Source organism: Peromyscus californicus, unplaced genomic scaffold (genome assembly GCF_007827085.1).
Source record: "Peromyscus californicus insignis strain IS unplaced genomic scaffold, ASM782708v3 Scaffold_7__1_contigs__length_154581171, whole genome shotgun sequence".
Lineage (NCBI taxonomy): Eukaryota > Metazoa > Chordata > Mammalia > Rodentia > Cricetidae > Peromyscus > Peromyscus californicus.
In genome coordinates, this window is record NW_026294595.1 from 68,719,500 (window position 1) to 68,739,045 (window position 19,546).

The 19,546-nt window shown below is 47.5% G+C and overlaps 1 protein-coding gene across 1 annotated transcript in view; it reads left to right on the top strand.

The window, feature by feature from the left end:
• Nucleotides 1–11,031: 11,031 nt before the first annotated feature.
• The window catches only part of Syt13 (synaptotagmin 13), a 40,487-nt gene continuing 31,972 nt past the window's right edge, over nt 11,032–19,546 (top strand). Inside the window, exon 1 of the mRNA XM_052723746.1 lies at nt 11,032–11,326. Coding sequence (XP_052579706.1) covers nt 11,144–11,326 — 183 coding nt within the window. The 5' untranslated portion in view covers nt 11,032–11,143. The remainder of the gene's footprint in view (nt 11,327–19,546) is intronic.

The following is a 19,546-nucleotide window of genomic DNA, read 5'->3' on the forward strand; positions in this document are numbered from 1 at the left end:
AAGGGCTATGCATAGCATCAGGCAGAGCTCGGGGACTTGAATGGAAGCCTGGCAGGGCTGTGGGGCAGGGACAGGCGCTCTCAGGACCAGTTGGTGTCATTATAGAGAGCTGTAGTGTGCCTGGATCTATTCTGGGGACCAGAATACACTAATGAACAACACAGACCCCTGTTTTTCCCTGCCTTCCAAAGGCCTTATTTCCTGGGGATATCAGCAGGATATACAAGACAGATAAGCAGCATGCTGTGGAAGGTTAAATATCGCAAGTGCGGCCGGGCGGTGGTGGCGCACGCCTTTAATCCCAGCACTCGGGAGGCAGAGCCAGGCGGATCTCTGTGAGTTCGAGGCCAGCCTGGTCTACAGAGCGAGATCCAGGAAAGGCGCAAAGCTACACAGAGAAACCCTGTCTCGAAAAACCAAAAAAAAAAAAAAAAAAAAAAATATCGCAAGTGCTAAGGTTTGGGAAAGTAAAGCAGGGAAGAGGAACAGGAGGCTATGGAGCAAGGGGCAGACAGTTGGTGATCTTAGATGTGCCAGGCTGTGTAGAGGAAGCACGGCTTGCAGCAGACCCTGAGAGGGCACAATTCTGAATATGGCCTCTAGGGGGAAGCCTCTCTTCATTCAAGGAACAACTTCCATCTACAATTGTTCCTAAAACAGAGGCATATTAGAAACAGTACCCGAAGAGCCACTGGGGTGAATGAATACTGTTCTGCGATCTGGTAAACAAGGGTGTCCACATTACAGGAACCCACTACGGCATGCTTAGGACTATGTACTGCGTGCATCATACGTCAAAAATAGGTCACAATGACACCCGCGCCCTAAACTTTTATTTTATTTTATTTATTTATTTTTTTTTTTTTGTTTTTCGAGACAGGGTTTCTCTGTGTAGCTTTGCGCCTTTCCTGGATCTCGCGCTGTAGCCCAGGCTGGCCTCGAACTCACAGAGATCCGCCTGGCTCTGCCTCCCGAGTGCTGGGATTAAAGGCGTGCGCCACCACCGCCCGGCCTAAACTTTTATTTTAATCTAAATCATAGTTGCATTGTTTTGCCCCCACCCCCATTGGCAAGAGCTGTCATTCCCCTCAGATTTTATGTAATAGATTAGTAGAGACAGAAAGCTCAGAGTGTGCCTGACAGGTAGGAAGCACTTCCCTCCGGCGCACACCCACGGAGCCTCCTTTGTGGTTCCTGGACTACCTGCTGCTCTTCACAGTAAAGGGAGAACGTGGAGACTTGCCTGGAGTCCAATGGCAGAATCCTAGAATGCTGGAATGTTTCCCCAGTCTGTTAAAGATTTGTTATTATTTTATTATGTATGTATGGTGTGCGCACAAGAGTGTGGGTGCCCAAAGACGCCAAAGGTATCGGATGCCTCCAGACCTGGAGTTACAGGCAATTGTGAACCACCTGACATGGGTGCTAGGAACTGAACTTGGATCCTCTGGAAGAGCAGTAAGCCTCGCAGCTGTTGGGCCATGTCTCCTACCCCTTTTTATGGATTACTCACCCTATTCCATTGGCAACTCTAAAGGCACCGGTTACCAAGTGGATCTGGGCAAAGCAACCATCTTAGTTTCCATAAAGCAAATGCTCTCTAGACTGCTGGTTCACTGGCTGACTTCTTAATTAATTAAGACATGTGGTTTGATAATGGGATCTAGATATAAAAACAGCTATCCCTAGGCAGCTGGAAGATTGCACTGAGGGCATGGAGGAGGGCAGTTGGAGCACAGGCTGTGGGCTATGAGGGCAGCATCAGCTCAGAATGAGGATGCCAGGCACCAGTTGCTCCAGAAGCTGTGGTGAGCTGGGGCGAATCTAGAAAGCTGGTCCAGTGGAGGTCAGCTCAGGGAAGTAATACTGTCCACTTCCTAAATATTGAGATCTGAAAGGCTGATTCTTGTGCATTTGTTTGTAAGGCTGCCCTGGTCAGCATAAAAAATAATCAAAGGCACTACCCATGCACCGTGAAGGTCCTGTGCTGGGTAATTTACAAAAGAGAGTATTAGGGTGCTGGAGATGTGGCTCAGAGGTTACAAGCACTGGCTGCTCTTGCAGAGGGCCCAGGTTTGATGCCCAGGACTCACACAGTGGCTCTTGGCTGCCTGTAGCTCCTGTTCCAGGGAATCTGATGCCCTCTCCTGACCGCCACAGGGACCAGGCACAAACGTGGTGAACAGACATGCAAAGCAAAACATTCATAAAATAAAAATAAAATAAAAAATATAAAATTAAAAAGAGAAAGAGTATTACCTGCTTCACCATGAACACAAGAAAAATACACTCTTTGTATTAGTTAGCTCTTGGTGTGTAACAAATACTCCAAAACTCACTGACTGAAAATGACACATTATTTAAGGGAGCTCACAGTTCTGTGAGTGGCATTCAGCTGGGCTCAGTGGGGAGGTTCTTCTAGCTTCTGCTTGGCTCAGTCATGTGTCTGAAGTGAGTAACCAGTCATCAGGGCAGTTTTCCTTCAGGAATGGGCCTGCTGTAGATTGGGGTCATAGGAATGAGCAGCACAGCTCAGCTTTCACTGTCCTTCAAGATCCACTGGGCTTCTTCACATGGCGCCTGGGCGGGATCCAGTGATGGACTGTGGAAGCCCTCAGTGTGCCGTGAAACTACATTTAAGTTAATAAGAAATATTAAAGATGAAAAAGAAATTAACAAAAAATTCTAGAGTCTGTTCCAGAACTGAATTCTGAGCAATCTAATTCTTCTGAACCCCTTCCTCTCATCTAGTCTCCCCTGACCTTCCCTCTTCCCTCTTCATCTTCAACAGAATGAAATTCTGAACCAAAGGGAAAGATGCTGTGACGTCAGCTCCAGGATAAACTTTGCACCTGTGCAGTATCCTCTCCTCCGCAGTGCGGCCATGGAATAGAGAAAGTTACTTCTCCGAGTCTGCATGGCCAGCTTCCTGTGGATCTTCCTGTTCAGCCTTTCTTTCATCCCAGAGTGGTGTGACTCTCTGCTTCATCTTCCCAAGACAGACTCTGATTTATTGATGTCGTGTGTGTTTATGATCACTGTTTGCATGATCATTTTTACGGGTCTCTTTTGTATCTAAGACATTGTGAGACAAAACTCATTTTGCCTCTAAAATTAACTGATAACTGAGCAACAAAATCTGTGGACACTTCAATTTACATTTGTAATTTATTGTGCACTAGAGTTCCTATTCTTTGCATGTCTAATTTAATATGTGTGTGTTTGTGCATATGTGTACCTGCGTTCATGCATCTGGTACATCTGTGTGTGCAGGCGTGCAGGTGAATATAAGCATTTTGAGGATAATTTTTACTTCTAACCCTTTTTGGACAGCAGTGCTGTCAAGGTCCTTATTTTGCTCAAGCCTAGGTAAGATACAGCTCCGAAAGTTTAGGACCGATTTGTCTTAAAGGTCATTATAAAACTAAGCTGTTACTCCCACTTTGCCTGCTTAGGACCTACAAATTAAAACAAAAGAGTCACATGTACAAATGATACCAATGTCTCACATCACATCCTAAATATAATTTAGGTTCACCCTTGCACAGGGCGTTTGAGACAAGGACTCATCTCTGAGCCTCCAGCTTTGAAGAGGAATGAACTGTTTTCAATAGATGCCCACTGAATGATTAAACTGATGATGCAATGTAAAGAAATGAAGAACAGGGTGAGACGGAAACATCAGCCTCTGGCCAAGCCTTTTGGGTGCCTTCTGCCCCACACAAGAAGTCAGTGCTTTTACAAAGGTGGTTCCTATACCATTAGACCCAGACTTCCATCCTGAAAAGAGTCAGCTATGCTGAGACAACCCAGAAATGCGACACGGTTTATGACTGTTTGACAGTGAGTGCCCGATGTCTATGTTTCCTGTGTTTACACAGAGCTTTCTTGGGTTTCATTGAACTATAGTTATTTTTGTTTAGGTTTGGTTTTTGGTCTTTTGAGACAGGGTTTATCTGTGTAACAGGCTGTCCTGGAACTCACTGTGTAGACCAGGCTGGCCTCGAACTCACAGAGATCCACCTGCCTCTGCCTCCCAAGTGCTGGGATTAAAGGCTTCTGTCAAAGCCGTCCAGTGAACTATAGTTATTTTTAGGAATGAAATGTTTCCTAAAATTTATAAGGAAAAAAATTGAAGGAAACAGCCTTCAATCAAGAAAAGAAAATGTAAGCCAGGCGTTGGTAGCGCACGCCTTTAATCCCAGCACTCGGGAGGCAGAGCCAGGCGGATCTCTGTGAGTTCGAGGCCAGCCTAGGCTACAGAGCAAGTTCCAGGAAAGGTGCAAAGCTACACAGAGAAACCCTGTCTTGAAAAACCAAAAAAAAAAAAAAAAAAAAAAAAAAAAAAAAAAAAAAAGGAAATATAAAAGTTAGAAATGTAGTTTGCTAAGAAGAAATCAAAAGTGATGTTATATTGTTATCTGGATTTTTCTCTAATGTGAATTTCTATCTACTTTCCCAAACTGAAATCTGATGTGATATCAAAATAATAGGACAAATGAAAATGTCAGTCACAAATAGGAGTTACAATAATTTAGACATTGAAGAATAATCATTCCTAAAATTAAAACTAAGCACTTCTCATAAAGTTATCTCTACTCTGAAACTTCAAACTTTAGAAAAACTAAAATGAAAAGATAATGAATTCTTTTGAATAGTCTAAACATTAAATAACTGTTTTCTAAAGTACAAGGAGCTGTAGACACAGAGGGAAACACATGATCAAGCCATATTAAAATATGGCTTGTAGTTGGTTAAAATGCCCGTCTCCCTCATCATCTGCCTTTATAGCCTCAGGCCACACTGTGTTCTTGATTGTGTTCTCTGTGGGTGTAACACTCCTATTACGAGTACAGTCACATGTAAATGATATGTCAATTAAAGAGGAGGGGAGGGGATGAAGGGGATGGGAGGGTGGATGGGAAGGGAGGGGAGGGAGAGGAAGGGAAGGGAGGGAAGAAGGAAGGAAGGGAAGAAGGAAGGAAGGAAAGAAGGAAGGAAGGAAGGCCAGATCTGAGTCATAACAGCTGCTAAAATTTGATGTGGTCTAGGAATTTCTTCTTAGTGACTTTACTGACTCTCTCTCTCTCTCTCTGTCTCTCTCTCTGTCTTCCTGTCACTCTAGCTTCATTTTTACATTTTTTTTTCTATTTTCTTTTTTTTGTTTTTTTTTTGTTTTGTTTTGTTTTTTTTGTTTTTTTTGTTTTTTTGGTTTTTTTTTGCTGGTTTTTTGAGACAGGGTTTCTCTGTGAAACAGTCCTGGCTGTCCTGGAACTTACTCTGTAGACCAGGCTGGCCTCGAACTCACAAACATCTACCTGCCTCTGCTTCCCAAGTGCTGGGATTAAAGGTCTGCGCCACCACCGCCTGGCTCATTTTTACATTTTTATCAGATTCTAAGAATAAGCCTCTCTAGTGCCACAAGACAAAAAAAAAAAAAAAAGCATTTGGCTTCTACGCATCAATGAGACACTTGGTCAGCTGGGGGAGCTGTGAACTGAAGTTCCCAGAAAACAAAGACAAAATCCAAACCAAACCAAAGGAAACTAATGTACCATCATTACGGCATCTGTGAGGCCAATTGACTGACTGGAACTTCCGTGGCTGTGGAGACCTGGAATGTGGAAGGCCCAGAGACAATTATCTTGAGCTATCTTTGACTTTTTTGTTAGTTTGTTTGTTGTTTTTGTTTGTTTGTTTATTTGTTTGTTTGTTTTTATTTTTGAGACAGGATTTCTCTGTGTAGTTTTGGTGCCTGTTCTGGATCTTGCTCTGTAGACCAAGCTGGCCTCGAACTCACAAAGATCCACCTGGCTCTGCCTCCCGAGTGCTGGGATTAAAGGCGTGCGCCACCACCGCCCGGCTTATCTTTGTCTTTCTTAAAAGTCATATTTGTTGCCCAATTCTGTGTCTGACCTGACATCCTGGTGACTATCTGGCAAAACTCCTTTGTGATATAGTAACAAACCGCTAGCTTCTGACCACCCAAAAGCTAAGCGCACCTTTAGATAACATCTGAGACCCGTACCAAGAGTTCCCTGCCACGAACAAAAGCAGCTTGAGGGAGATTCTATGTGGGCATTTGGTTTCAGAGGGTAGGAGTCCATAATAGTAGGAAAGGCATAGTGTGGCACAGCCTGGCTGCAAGAGCAGGAAGCTGGATGGTCACATTTCATAAGCACACAGGAAGCAGAGCGATCAGAACAGGAAGTGGGGCAAGGCCTGCCGCAATGATATGCTTTCTCCAGTAAGGCACCACCAACTGGGGGCTAAGTGTCCAAATATGTGGGTCTGTGGAGGACATTTCTCACTCAGACCACCACACCTGCTTTACTAAAAGCCACAAAGCTGCTGCTCTCACCAAGGTTCTCAGAGTGTCTCGACTTTTGACTTTATTTTCTTCTATCTGTCTGTCTGTCTATCTATCTATCTATCTATCTATCTATCTATCTATCTATAGATTTACTTATTTATTTATTACATATACAGTGTTCTGCCTGCATGTATCCCTGCGTTCCAGAAGAGGGAGCCAGATCTCATTACAGATGGTTGTGAGCCACCATGTGGGTGCTGGAAATTGAACTCAGGACCTCTGGAAGAGCAACCAGAACTCTTAACCTCTGAGCTGTCTCTCCAGCCCTGACTTTATTTTCTTCTGTTAGCATAAAAAGAAATCATGGGCCAGGTGGTGGTGGAACACGCCTTTAATCCCAGCACTTGGGAAGCAGAGGCAGGTGGATCTTTTTGAGTTCAAGGCTAGCCTGGTCTACACAGCGAGTTCCAGGACAGGCTCCAAAGATACACAGAGAAATCCTGTCTCAAAAAATAAAAATAGCCGGGCGGTGGTGGCGCACGCCTTTAATCCCAGCACTCGGGAGGCAGAGCCAGGCGGATCTCTGTGAGTTCGAGGCCAGCCTGGTCTACCAAGTGAGTTCCAGGAAAGGCGCAAAGCTACACAGAGAAACCCTGTCTCGAAAAACCAAAAATAAATAAATAAATAAATAAATAAATAAATAAATAAATAAATAAATAAAAAAGAAATCATGAAGTAGTTATTGCATTTTGAGGGCAACCTGAATCCACGTTCCTGGGCCATGGTCACTCATATGGACTCTCTACACTGTTGTGTGTTTTATTACAGGGATGCTGTGGTCAACAGCCTGTGTTGGGCCCATAAGATGGCAATGGGGCTGACCTGGTATTGCTGTGATGCATCCCTTACTTGTGGAATGTTTGTGAGAACAGCCATACTACACTATCAGTGTATGTATGTAGAAAAGCACAGTGCATACAGTTGTGTACAGAGCACAAGTGGTCATGTCAACAAACCACTGTTACTGTTTATGCATTTACTGCACTTACTCTGTATTTTCTAATGCACTCCTTATACTAGTTAAAAAATTATTACTGTGAAAGAGTATTAATTTAATACTCTTAAATTAATACAAATAGGAGTTACAATAATTTAGACATTGCTGGATGCAGCCTCTGTGTAGCCCATGGTGATGGTGTTCCTTAATTGCACACAGGGACCATAGGATTCAGCTGACCTGTATGCTCTGGTTTTGTGTAAGTGCATCCTATGATGGGACTGTGGCCTGAAGAATTCTCAGAAGCTACCCCATGGTGAGCAGCCATGTGATTGCATTTGAAATTTTTTTCTCCAGGATGAAAGTATTCAGGATCTTAGAGACTAGAAGTGATTCCTCCCACTATTGAAACATCCAAGCTGCCATCAAAATAACAATGATGGCATTTCATCCTGAGGCTGGGGCATAGCCCTAAGAGAGCCTCCTTCTGATTGAGATGCTCCCCCAGAATCTTGCCCTTGTCCGACCTTGGCAGCCTGGCAACCCGAGCATTCCCAATTATCCACTGGCCTCTTCTTCAGACTGTCTCATCCATTCTTCTAGGCTGACTCTGTCAACCACTTTTATCAGACCACATGATTTCATTTGTCAAAGAAACCCAGCCAGGCCTTTTCATTAAAGGCCACTTCCTAGATATCAGTCACAGGAAGCATAAGTTACCCCTTTGATGGGATGTATGAGGCTGTCTGGTTGGATAGCAAAGGCATCCCTGCATCCTGACAACCCCCGGGGTTCAGCGGTCTTGGGCTCCACTCCTGACTCTGTAGTAGGTTCATTGCATATAAAAGAGATGAGAGGTGAGCTCTTCTTCCTAGGCTGGGAGCCACTGCATCCCAGTAACCATAGCAACAATGGACCACATGGCAGGTGTCTGATGTCCATCGGACATTTTCTGGTGTTAAGTGCTCTTCATCTTTCCATCCATGCCTCCCTTAGATTCTATTCTGACTGGTGACATTAAGAGTTTCCCAGGGGAGCAGTTCAGGCCTGGGAGACCTGCAGCTGACTGCATTAATTAAGCCTCTTATCTCCCCAGAATGTTTTGCATTTCCAGGCTCAGGAGCCAAAAAACCTCCAAGGGCAGCTAAATAGAACGCAGGAGATGGGGGGGGGGGGTTTGCAGTTCACAGTTGTGAACAAATCGGGCTTAGTAGAAAAATATTCCTGGTATACAGCAGGCGCATAACTAATAACCGTGGAAAAATCAATGCAATAAAATAGACTTTATATTGAAAATGGAACTCCCCCCCAAGCTGCTAGAAGTGCCTAGAGAGATGATCATGTGAGTTACTAATTATTGAGTGCCTGTTGTGTGCAGTCATGGGTGCTGTGGAGCCTCTAAGAACGTTAGTTTGTTGAATGAATCTCCAATCCACCGGGATGACTGAAGAGAACAATAGATGGATTAACAGGGCCAACCATGTAGCAGGGTGTTTGGATCTAAGTTGCCCCTCGGGTCTCTCCATGGAGAGCCTTTGAAGGTTATGTGTATTGTGACAGAATCAGCTGTAGGCTTCAGAAACACCCATTCTGGTAGATGCTGAAAGGCATAGAGAAGGATGCTCCTAATTACTTTGAGCAAAGAAATGATTTTCTTCTGTGCCCATGCCTTACTGGACATGTTGGAGGAACTGACAGTTGGGTCTTCCTTCCCCTTCCAACCTGGCTGCCATGCTGGGAGCTCTGACTACAGGCAGAGGCCATGTGAAGGAGAACCAAGGGTGCCATCTGAGGCTTTGGATTGTCTCCTGTGGTGACTCAGCACCAGCTGCTGCCTGTGTGGGTACACCATTGTGCAGTCCAGCCCAGCTGGACTCCTAGGTACCTGCTGCTCCTGAAAACTGCTGAAACCACCCAGCTTAGCCCAGCTAACCTGCAGAATCACACCATGTAGAAAAACAACTAGTCTAAGCCACGGAGTCATGGGTGGTATTCTGTGCAGTGGGTAAGTGATAAATCAGGGGGAGGCAAAGGGGGACCCAGGCAATGATCACACCTGAAGCCAGACAGACAAGAGCTGCTGGGCATCTCCAGCTCTGGGGTCATCAGCTGCTGTGGATTAAATTGCACCAAGCCCCTTTTCATAAGTACCCAGCACACTTAGAGCCCATCAACCACATCTAGCTCTCAATGAGTCAAACCTTCTACATAATGGAAAACATCAAAAGCTCAGCTTTCCAGAGCTAACAGTCGCCTTCCTGCACGAATTCCCGTTTTCCCTCACTCCTAAGCACACATGTCCTCACATTGTGAGACCTCTCTCGCAGCAGCAATCTCTGTTACTGTCAGCCCTCCAAAGCTAGGGCTTGGAACCAGCAATCATTGAGTGTGCGTTCAGGATGGTGACAGTGTTTCTAGTGGCCTGTGTCCCCTCTGAGCCTCAGCATCTTTAGCCATGGAGAAGGTAAGGTCCCTGCCAATCAGATCAAGTAGTAAACGTGAGCCATAATGCAGCCAAAAGATAACTACCGGGACACAGGACCTTCCAGCCAGACACCACACCGCACCAGTCAGTTCTCTGCCACACCCCAGTCTGCCTCACCTCCCTGCTTGCTCCCCCCACATTCCCTCTCCCAGCCTCTGTGTGTTCCGTCCTTGGTGGGAAGCCACTGTGAGCCCAGGAAATGAGACACCTCTACTCCTGTGTGAGAGTGCTTGCAAAGCTTGGAGCTTCTACCTTACCAGCCCTGGGTAGGGTGAGCGGTGGTGTGATGAGCAAAGGGTTAGCAGTCTGATGAGGTGACCAGCTACCCAGAGTGAGTTCCCGGTCTGAGTTGAAGCCCTGGTTCGTTGGGTTGATTAACACTGTGTGACTTCAGTTAAGCTCCAGTCCTTCCTAGGTCCAACTGACTCTGTGTGTGTGTGTGTGTGTGTGTGTGTGTGTGTGTGTGTGTGTGTGTGTGTGTCTGTGTCTGTGTCTGTGTCTGTGTCTGTGTCTGTGTCTGTGTGTACATGCATGTGCACAGAGCATCTAGATAACACTGAGATTACCCTCCTCCCAGGGAGTGTGACTGTGTGTGTGTGTACATGCATGTGCACAGAGCATCTAGATAACACTGAGATTACCCTCCTCCCAGGGAATGTGACTCTGTGTGTGTGTGTGTATTTGCATGTATGTACGTATGCTTGTCTTGTGTATATGTGCATGTGTGTTTGTGTGTGTATACACTGAGCACTAGGAATGGCTTTAAGCCACTCTGAGGTTATCACATGCCAACGTGTATGTGCCCATGCATGTGTATGCATATGTGTGTACATACAGGGTATCTATCTGTGTACGTATGTGTGTATCTGTGTGCTCTAGGAATTGCACCACACAACCCGGAGGTTATCACCTACAGTGTGTATGTGTCTGTGGGGCAGAGGGGGGGGGGGTCGGGGGATTGACCCCAAACAACCCTGATGCTAATGTGTGTATGCATGTGTATGTGTATATATGTATGTATGTGTGTGTGTGTGTGTGTGTGTGTGTGTGTGTGTGTGTGTGTGTGTGTAGACACAGAGCACTAGACATGGCCCCCCCGCACAACCCTGAGGCAACACCTGCCAAGACCTTCCTGGCGATAGGGGGTGGGTCACATGGTGGCGGGGAGGGGGTTGCGGTTGACGCGCCTCCGGGTCAGCCTCCGCCTCTGACGTCCTTACAGCCATCCTCCCTCTCGGCTGGCTGCGTCCCCGCCCTCGGAGTCTGGAGAGCTGCTGGAGCCCGGCGGGAGCGCGAGGTGCAGGAGGCCGGCGGGAGGCGGGCGGGCGAGCCGCGGGAAGCAGGCACCATGGTGCTGTCGGTGCCTGTGATCGCGCTGGGCGCCACGCTGGGCACTGCCACCAGCATCCTTGCGCTGTGCGGGGTCACCTGCCTGTGCCGGCACATGCACCCTAAGAAGGGGTTGCTTCCACGGGACGGCGAGCCCGACCCTGAGAAGGCGAGGCCCGGCGTGCTTCGGCCGACCCAACAGGTGAGTGCGGGCGGGCCAGGTGGGGTGGCCGGGCTACTTTATGCTTTGCCAGACCGGGAAGGGGACAGCAGACCTGCAAGCAGGGGTCGCGGTGGCCCTCAGGGATGGGGGAGGGACTTGAAGGAGAATGGGGGATGAAGGCTTGAGAGGGTTGGGAAAGGAATGAGGGTGGGGGGACAGTGTGCAGGGAGGAGAGGTTGTGAGCCTTGGAGAGAGATGGGAGAGCTGCAGGGTTAGGGCACCCTTCGGGGGATACTGAGGAGAAGCCTGCAGAATCAGGAGGCAAGGGTAGTGGGGTCTGCCAGAGGAAAGAGGGAGACCTTAGGGCAAACAGATAGCTGAGAAATAATCAGAGGGGAGGTGGTACCTCCTCTCTATGTGTCTCCCGGATGGACAACAGAAGATGCCTGAGTCTAAGCATGGCCAGTGAGGAGGAGCCTGCAGGACCCCCACGCCTAGCAGCTGAGCCTCAGCATCCCCCTAGATCTCGGGAGACTGGAGGGCTTTTATCTGGTCATATGTGGTTCTCAGAGCCCCCTCGAGCTGGAAATGGGCTATGGGCTGTGTATTCCAGGCAGGAAGGGCAGCGGGGGCTGGGAGGTCTGGGGAAAGAGCCTTCTTCATGATCTGTGACCTCCAGAATGCTTCTCAGGTGGAGGACAGTGCTCCTTGGAGAGCCAGAGGAAGGCTGGCCCTGGGTCAGCGATGCATCAAGGACCTCCCAGGACCATAAAGATTCCCTGATTTTAGCCTTCTGAGAGCATCTTGCTTTGAGCCAGTCCTCCCTTTTCTAGTAAATTAATTATTTAGAAGCCCCCCAGGTCCCAGAGCGGAGCCTGCAGGCGTTGTTGGTCACTGTAGTGAGAGTGAAGGGAAATGGCTGCTGTCCTTGAGGCACTTAGAATCCCATACAAGTGACATTGTCACCGGTAAACAGGAGCTGGTGAGCTGTGGGATGTCAGCCTGGAATGATCAGGAATTGGGAACAGTGGGCTCCCCAGTAGTGAGGGTGTGGCTGGCGGCCTTTCCCTCCCATCTGGCGGTGCTGAGAGACACCTGAGGGACAGATGGCCATTCTGCTGCCTTTTAGTGGTAGCCCTCCTGCCCTGCCCCTAACTGGGGAGCAGATAGTGTAAACAGCCTCCTATTCCCTTCTGACTGTCCTACTGACCCTCCCCCCAGTAGCCCACACAATGCTGATCATCAGCCAAAGACCTGCCAGGTTACTTCTCAGCAACTTCAAACCCTTCAAACACCTCGTTAGAATAAGTCGAAGCAAACCAGCCATGGCTTAGTCACCACCATACTGCCTTACTGGTAAGACCTTCACATATTTTGCTTTTAACAAGGGTACAAGGGAATAGCCCACTCACAAACTAGGAAACACAAACTCAGGGAGCCCAAGTGACTTGCCGAAGGCCACCCAAGTTTGGAGCCCAGCTGTCCTTGAGCTGGTCTAATTTTAGAGTCCTTGCTAGTAGCCCCTCCAGCCATTCCCTACCCCCTCTGTCTGGAAGATGCCTGTCTCTGCAGCCAGGCTCACCCCAGTGCCTTCTTCTGCAGTTTTTGCCTCTCTGGCTTGCTGATTATTCTTCTTGTCCCCCACTCCTCTTCCACACAGATGGCTTCTTCTCAGCCTTTAGTTCTCTTCCGAGGGAGGATTTTACTTACTGGCCCATGAAACAAACATCCCTGTGACCGTGTCCCATAGCATTCCTTCTAAAGCTGTTTATAACATTCCCTATGCTGGCTGTGATTCATATTAGCCACCTGCAAGATATTTATTCCCAGTACCTGGAAACTGGCATTTGTGCAATAAGAAGCCACTGGCAAACAAAGGCACCCAGCCTTCTGTTCCAAGGGGCTGTGTCCTTGCAGCCCAGGGCCAGTTCCCTGGAGGCTCAATGATGTCTGCCCATGAATATCTGTTGATATGTGATGCCCACCCACCTACGTTTCTCCTCCTGGTTCCTTGGTGCCAGGGAATTTGGCAACAAAGTCTAAATCGATAGGTGTGAGAACTCAAGGTGTCTTGGTGGCCACTGTGTTCTGATTCAGCCACTGACCCAGATTTAGTAACCGACAAGACAACGTAGTTGATTTCAAGGAAGCCAAGGAGACAGTCAGCAAGGCTCACTGAAAATGCTCCTCAAAGAGAGGACAAGGTGCTGGAGGAGGGAGGGGACTGTAAATTTCTGTCTCCAACAGAGGTCTTGTGGCTAGTTGTGTCCCCGCTGAGGTCTGGGGTGCTTGTAGGGTGCAGCATCCCTGCCTCATGCTTCCAGATCTCATTGGCTGTGTTGCTGGGAAATGCCTTTGGTGTCATAGGGCAGGCCTGGGAATCTGGTGTATGCCCCAAATGAATAGACGAAATTGAGGTTTGTATTGAAAAAGAGCTTGGAGGTCTTTCAAGGGATTAAACACTTGCCAAGAGTATGCAGATGGAATTTAAGGGGGTCAGGGTCTTGACTAGGGAGAAAAAGATCATTTTTTCATCATTAACTCAAACTGAAACTTGGCATTTTCTATAAGTGGGACTATAAACAAGAAAGCGCGGGAGTGTTCTGATCCCCGAGACTTTGTTCTCAAGGAAAATCATAGCTTGTCTGAAATATGCTGCCGGGGTTGCAGACACTTCCCATGCTGATCACACTCCCCTCCATTCTAAGTTATGGTGTTTATTAAAGTCCCTGATCCATCCTGCGATTTACTACATTAATAAAAGACTGCACGTTCCTGGATATATGCTATTGACTATTCCTTTACAGCCTGTATACTTTGCTTCCTGCTTTTTAAGCATCCTGGAGACATATCTGAGAGCTTCTCTAGACAGGGAAGGAAGGCATCAGGTCACAAATGATCGGGAGCTCCTGCTAAGGGCCAGGTGGCAGAGGGTGGAGGCTTTCCACAGCAGCCCCTCTAGTGCCCTGCCGGCTTCAGGTCACAGGTCACAGTACTTTGTCCTAGAGTTAGACTCAGGTCCTTTTGTCCCACCTACTTGGACAATGTTCCTCTTCATTTGTGTCTAGCCTTTGAGGGATGCAGAGAATTCAGTCTTTCTACACAGGCCATTCCATTCATGGTCTGTTGGGATCATCTCAGTCTGCCCCAAGAAGTTTGGTTACAAGTGACCTGTGGCTTGAAGCATAGTCAGGGAGGTGGCCTTGGGCTGGGGTGGGGTGCCCTGATGACCATTCCCTCTCCTTCACAATGGTCTCTGAATTTATTTGTAAGCTTCCTTCATTCAGACCCCCTGGCCTCCTCCCTTTGAATTTCTTCTTCCTGGGGTTCAGGTTACAGCTGTCCTTTTTGGCACTCCTGGTGGGCAGAGAAGCTGCCCTCCTCATTGAGCATCCTGAAGTCATCCCTGCATGACCCTAAGGGGTCATTTTAGGCTCCTGTTTCCCCTTGCATGGCACTTACCTGGTTGTGACCTTAAGTGAATCTTCTCAAAGACCTTTTAGGTTCCCAGGGGACCTGGCGCTGTCCTCTCCAAGGCAGCATGTAGCCAGAGACTTCAGCGAACTTGCTTGGCTTCAGCAATAGCCACCTGCTCCCCTGTCCACACCCCTGCTCCCCACTGCCACAAGCACCCAGCTCACTCAGTGCTTCCCCCATACAGAACTGAAATGATGGCTTCGGATGGAAGCTTAGTTCCAAGTTTTTATGGGATGTATAAATGCCGAATTTATGTCAAATCATATATGCATGGTAGAGTTCTTTCCCCCAAGATCAGGAATGCGTCCTTCACTCTTCCGTGTCCCTGACAATGTTTGCTGAAAAGCAGGGCATGTGATCAACGTGATGTGTATATTGAATGAAAACACTGTATCCAACATGGAGTAGAGGGACAAACCACAAAGGAGTCATACAGGCCAGTACATACTTCCAGGAGACCTGGGAAGCCAGGCTTGAGGCACGCATGGTGCTGCCCCACAAGACAAGTGAGGAACAGGGTAAATCTGGCTGATTAGGGAGTGAGGAGCCTCTAGACTGTGATTCCTGCTCTGCCTCTTCATGTAAGTGCTGGCTACATGGTTTCTTTCTTTTAAAATTTACCTAGTCTTATGGTTTGTGCGCTTTCCTCTAAGTAACTGTGTATCAACATGGTTCCTATTAAGCCATCTCATTGTGACATAATGTTTGTGAACATTATGAGGACTGGGCCAGTACTCTCATGATGGGGGCTTTTAGGCCTGGGATCCTCCTGTACATGGTTCATCACAAGCCTACTCTTGGCGCTGTCCATTTGCTGTTTCTCCACCTGCAACATAAAAGACTCACTCTAGGAAATGGGGTCTCAATGTCATCAATGGGGCCCCAGGACGCTTTAATTGTTCTCCTTCCCATGACCTCAGAGTATTACCCCCGGGCTGCTTGTTTCCATTATACCCACGAATGAAATTGGCCAGGCACAGCTGTTGTACCACATATTAATCACATCATTCATTAAAGGTTAATGAGTGCATGTGGTGAAAGGCAGACACGCTCCTCCTGAGGAGACAGAAGGTGCAACCAGCAATTGCCACCAAGCATGGTATGGTGCTGCATGATGGGCAACATTCAGGAGCCATGAGAAATCCTAAAGAGAAGCAAGGTCACCCACGGTCCGAAGTTCGCCCTTCTCCGTTTCTGAGTGGCCACTCTCTGCACATCTCCTTCATTGACTCTTAATGCCTGGAGGCCCTGTGAATTACTAACCCCACTCCTGGAACTGATTGGACTCTGGCTGCTTTAAGGACTGACCTCCATGGAATCTCAGCCTGTTACTTATTGTTGTTGTTGTTAGTTGTTGTTGGGGGCAGGGGAGGCTTGAACCCCATGCTTCCTACAGGCTAAGTACATGTACTGCTGAGCTACCACCCGAGCCCGGTTCCCAGCTTTTTAAAGGATCCAACTCCCAGATTTCTGTTAGTAAATCCCCTTCTATCCGTACAACAACAATGAAAGTTCCAGTTCCACAGAGCAATAAACATCAGAGCTGGCACTTCCATCTACACTTACATTTTACAGGTGAGAAATGTGAATCCAGAGAGCTTACATAACATATTCATAGGCAGAGCTAGGACCCAAACTTATGAAGTCTGGCTCTAGCACTACATGTTTGATCACTTGGCTAGAGCTTAGTAAGAAAAAGCTAGTCAAAATTCTGTTCAGGCTACAGTTTCCCCAGACAGGTGAACAGGTGTCTGTGAACCTGTGTCTTTGAAGGTCAGCTTCCAAAAACCTCCCCTGTTGCTTGGGGTTATTCTCTGCTTTGTACACCCATCAGCTCCGGGCACTGGGTACAACCCTGGGCCCTCCTGAGAGATTTTAAACAGTAAACATGTTTGGGCTGGTTGCTTAGCAACAACAAAGACAGTATGAATTTTTCATCATGAGATTAGCATAAATTATTTCAGGGAGATAAGCACACAGCTTCAGGAAGTGCTATTCCTTTCAAAGTACATACAGAGAGAGTATCTGTATCTGGACCCATTAGTCACTTCCTAATGGCAGGTCCTGACCTATCACATTCCTGGTCCCTCCCCTAGTTTCTCTTTTTGGTATGGCATATAGATTAGTTAGTGAGATGATTAGTGTTAATTATCAGCTTGATGGAATTTAGAATCACCTGGGAGATGGGCCTCTGGGCATGCCTGTGGGGATTATTTTGATTATGTTAACCAAGGTCGAAAGGCCTGTCCACTGTGGGTGGCACCATTCCCTGGCTGAGATCCTGCACGAAACACGTGTAGAGAAGGAGTTGAACAGCAGTGTGCATTCACTGCCCTCTGCTTTCCTGCTATGAATGTGATGTGATCAGTTGCTCTAAGATCCTGCATCCTGACCTCCCTGCTATCCCATGAATGGTGAGCCAAAGGACAGCCTTTCCCCTTAAATTGTTTCTGCCAGGCATTTTATCACAGCAATAGGAAAAGTAGCTAAGAGTCACTCAGGCTCATGACTTGTCCCCTAGCGGAGCCTGTACAGAAAGTATTGCTGCTCCCCGTGCAGGGCTTTGGAAGCTGAACAGGTCATCAGCAACTGGGAATGCAGGAGAAGGAAAGAGAGAAGAGCTGAAGAAGCCAGTAGGGCTTGAGGCAAAGGGAGAAGGGAAAGTAGAGACAACAGGCGAGAACCCAGGACAAGGGAAAACAGAGGCTGCACCTGAGTCAGGGCCCAGGAACTCTCAGAACACAGACATGAGCTCTTTCCCGGGCACCTGCTGTACAGTACAGCTGCACTGAGGCCGTAGGTTTGCTCTTGGCTGCTATGAGTACAGCTGCTCTGCACCATCCTCTACCAAAGGGCAGCAGCAGCTCACCTCCCTCTTGATCATCCTGCCTCTGTGCTCAGAACCCACAGAGCTTATTTCTTGCTAGCCTTGAGGAAACCTGATTTGAGGATGAGAAGAAGAGCTTCACAGAAGCAAGGATTTTTGTTTATTTGTTTTTATATGTGTATTGTGGGTCTGTGTGAGTGCATGTGTGCCATGTGCATGCATGCAAGTGTCTGCAGACATCAGAAGAGGGCATCGGATCCCCTGGAACTGGGATACAAGCATTTATGAGCTACCATGTGAGTGCTGGAAACCAAACCCAAGTCCTCCTCTAGGAAAAGTGTTCTTAATCACCGAGCCATCTCTCCAGCCCCAGCAGAGTTGAGTTTTAACAACTAAGGAATTCTCTGTGTGGGCATCAGAACCAACACAGCGAAGCACACAAAATATCCCATAACCAAGTTATAGGAACTAACATGTCAGCAGAGGGGAAAGAAAAACAGAAGGAAGAGGAGTGTCCCTCCCTCCCTCCCTTCTGCTATCTCTCTGTCTCTCCTCCTCCTCCTTCTGAGGGTTGAGGGGTTCAGACAGGGTCTCACTGTTCTAGCTATGTAGTCCAGACTAGCCTGGAACTTGCTGTGTAGACCAAGTTGTCCTGGAACTTAGAGATCCTCCTGCCTTTCCTCCCAAGTGCTGGGATTAAAGGTACATACTACCATACTGGTCCTCTATTCCTTTACTTACCCCTTTAATTACATTTATTGAGCACATACTGTGTCCAGACTCAGCGCGAGGGAATGGGTATACAGTTGTGGCTGCTCCCTCACCAGTGACACAGTGACTTATTCTCTATCTTCATGAAGGATGTGGTGCTGTGGGCAGGATCAGAGTCAACAGAAGGCTCAGTGTGTGTGAACTGAGCAGAGCTGTGGTCAGGCTGTGGGTCAGTGAGGCTCAGGCAAGCAGCCCATTGCAGCCCAGGGTCAGGTTCGTCCTATCATACATGCTCAGTATGTTCTGACGCCTCTGTGGAGGTTGTATAGATTCTGTTTAACTTCAATGTGTTTTTGTAGTAGGGTAAAATTCACACACAAAACTAACCATTTTAAAGTGCATGAATTAGGAATCGGTACCATTTAGTACATTCACATTGTTAAGCAACTGCCACCTCCACCAAGTTCCAGAACATTTTCATCACCTCAGCAGAAAACCCTGTACCCATTGAGTAGGCAGCCCCTTGTCCTTCTTCCTCCCAGGCTCTGGAAACCACCCATCTGCTGTCTGTCTCCATGGATTTGCCTGTTCTGGACATTTCGCATAAATAGAATCATTTAACAAGTGACCTTCTGTGTCTGGCGTCTTGCAGTTAGCATAATGTCTGTTTTTTTTTTTTTTTTTTTTTTTTTTTAAAAAAAGAGGTTTGTTTTATTTTTAGTTACGTGTATGGGTGTGTGTCTGAGCATGTGCTGCAGGTACACTTGGAGGCAGGGGCCTGGCTGAGTCTCCCTGGATGGGAAGTTACAGATGGTTGTGAGCTGTCTGATGTGGGTCGTGTGAGCCCAGCTTCAGTCATCTGCAGGACAGCAAATGCTGGTAACTGCCAAACCAGCTCTCCAGCCCCATCACTTACAACATTTCTACGGTGTTGTCCTTTCCTTAGTCCCGCTGCCCTGGACATTCCTGTGCTGGATGCTTGAGTTTCTACCTTCGGCTCTTTCAGGTCCACAATATACATGGGAGTTGAATTCCCAGGTCATACGGCAATTCTATTTTTAACTTTTGGAGGATCAGCCAAACTGCCTTCCATGGACACTCTGCCATTTTCTTTTCCCCCAGCAATATTCTATAACTCTTTGAGCATTAGTTCAGATTTCCTTCCTTCCTTCCTTCCTTCCTTCCTTCCTTCCTTCCTTCCTTCCTTCCTTCCTCCCTCCCTCCCTCCCCACTCCCTTCCTCCC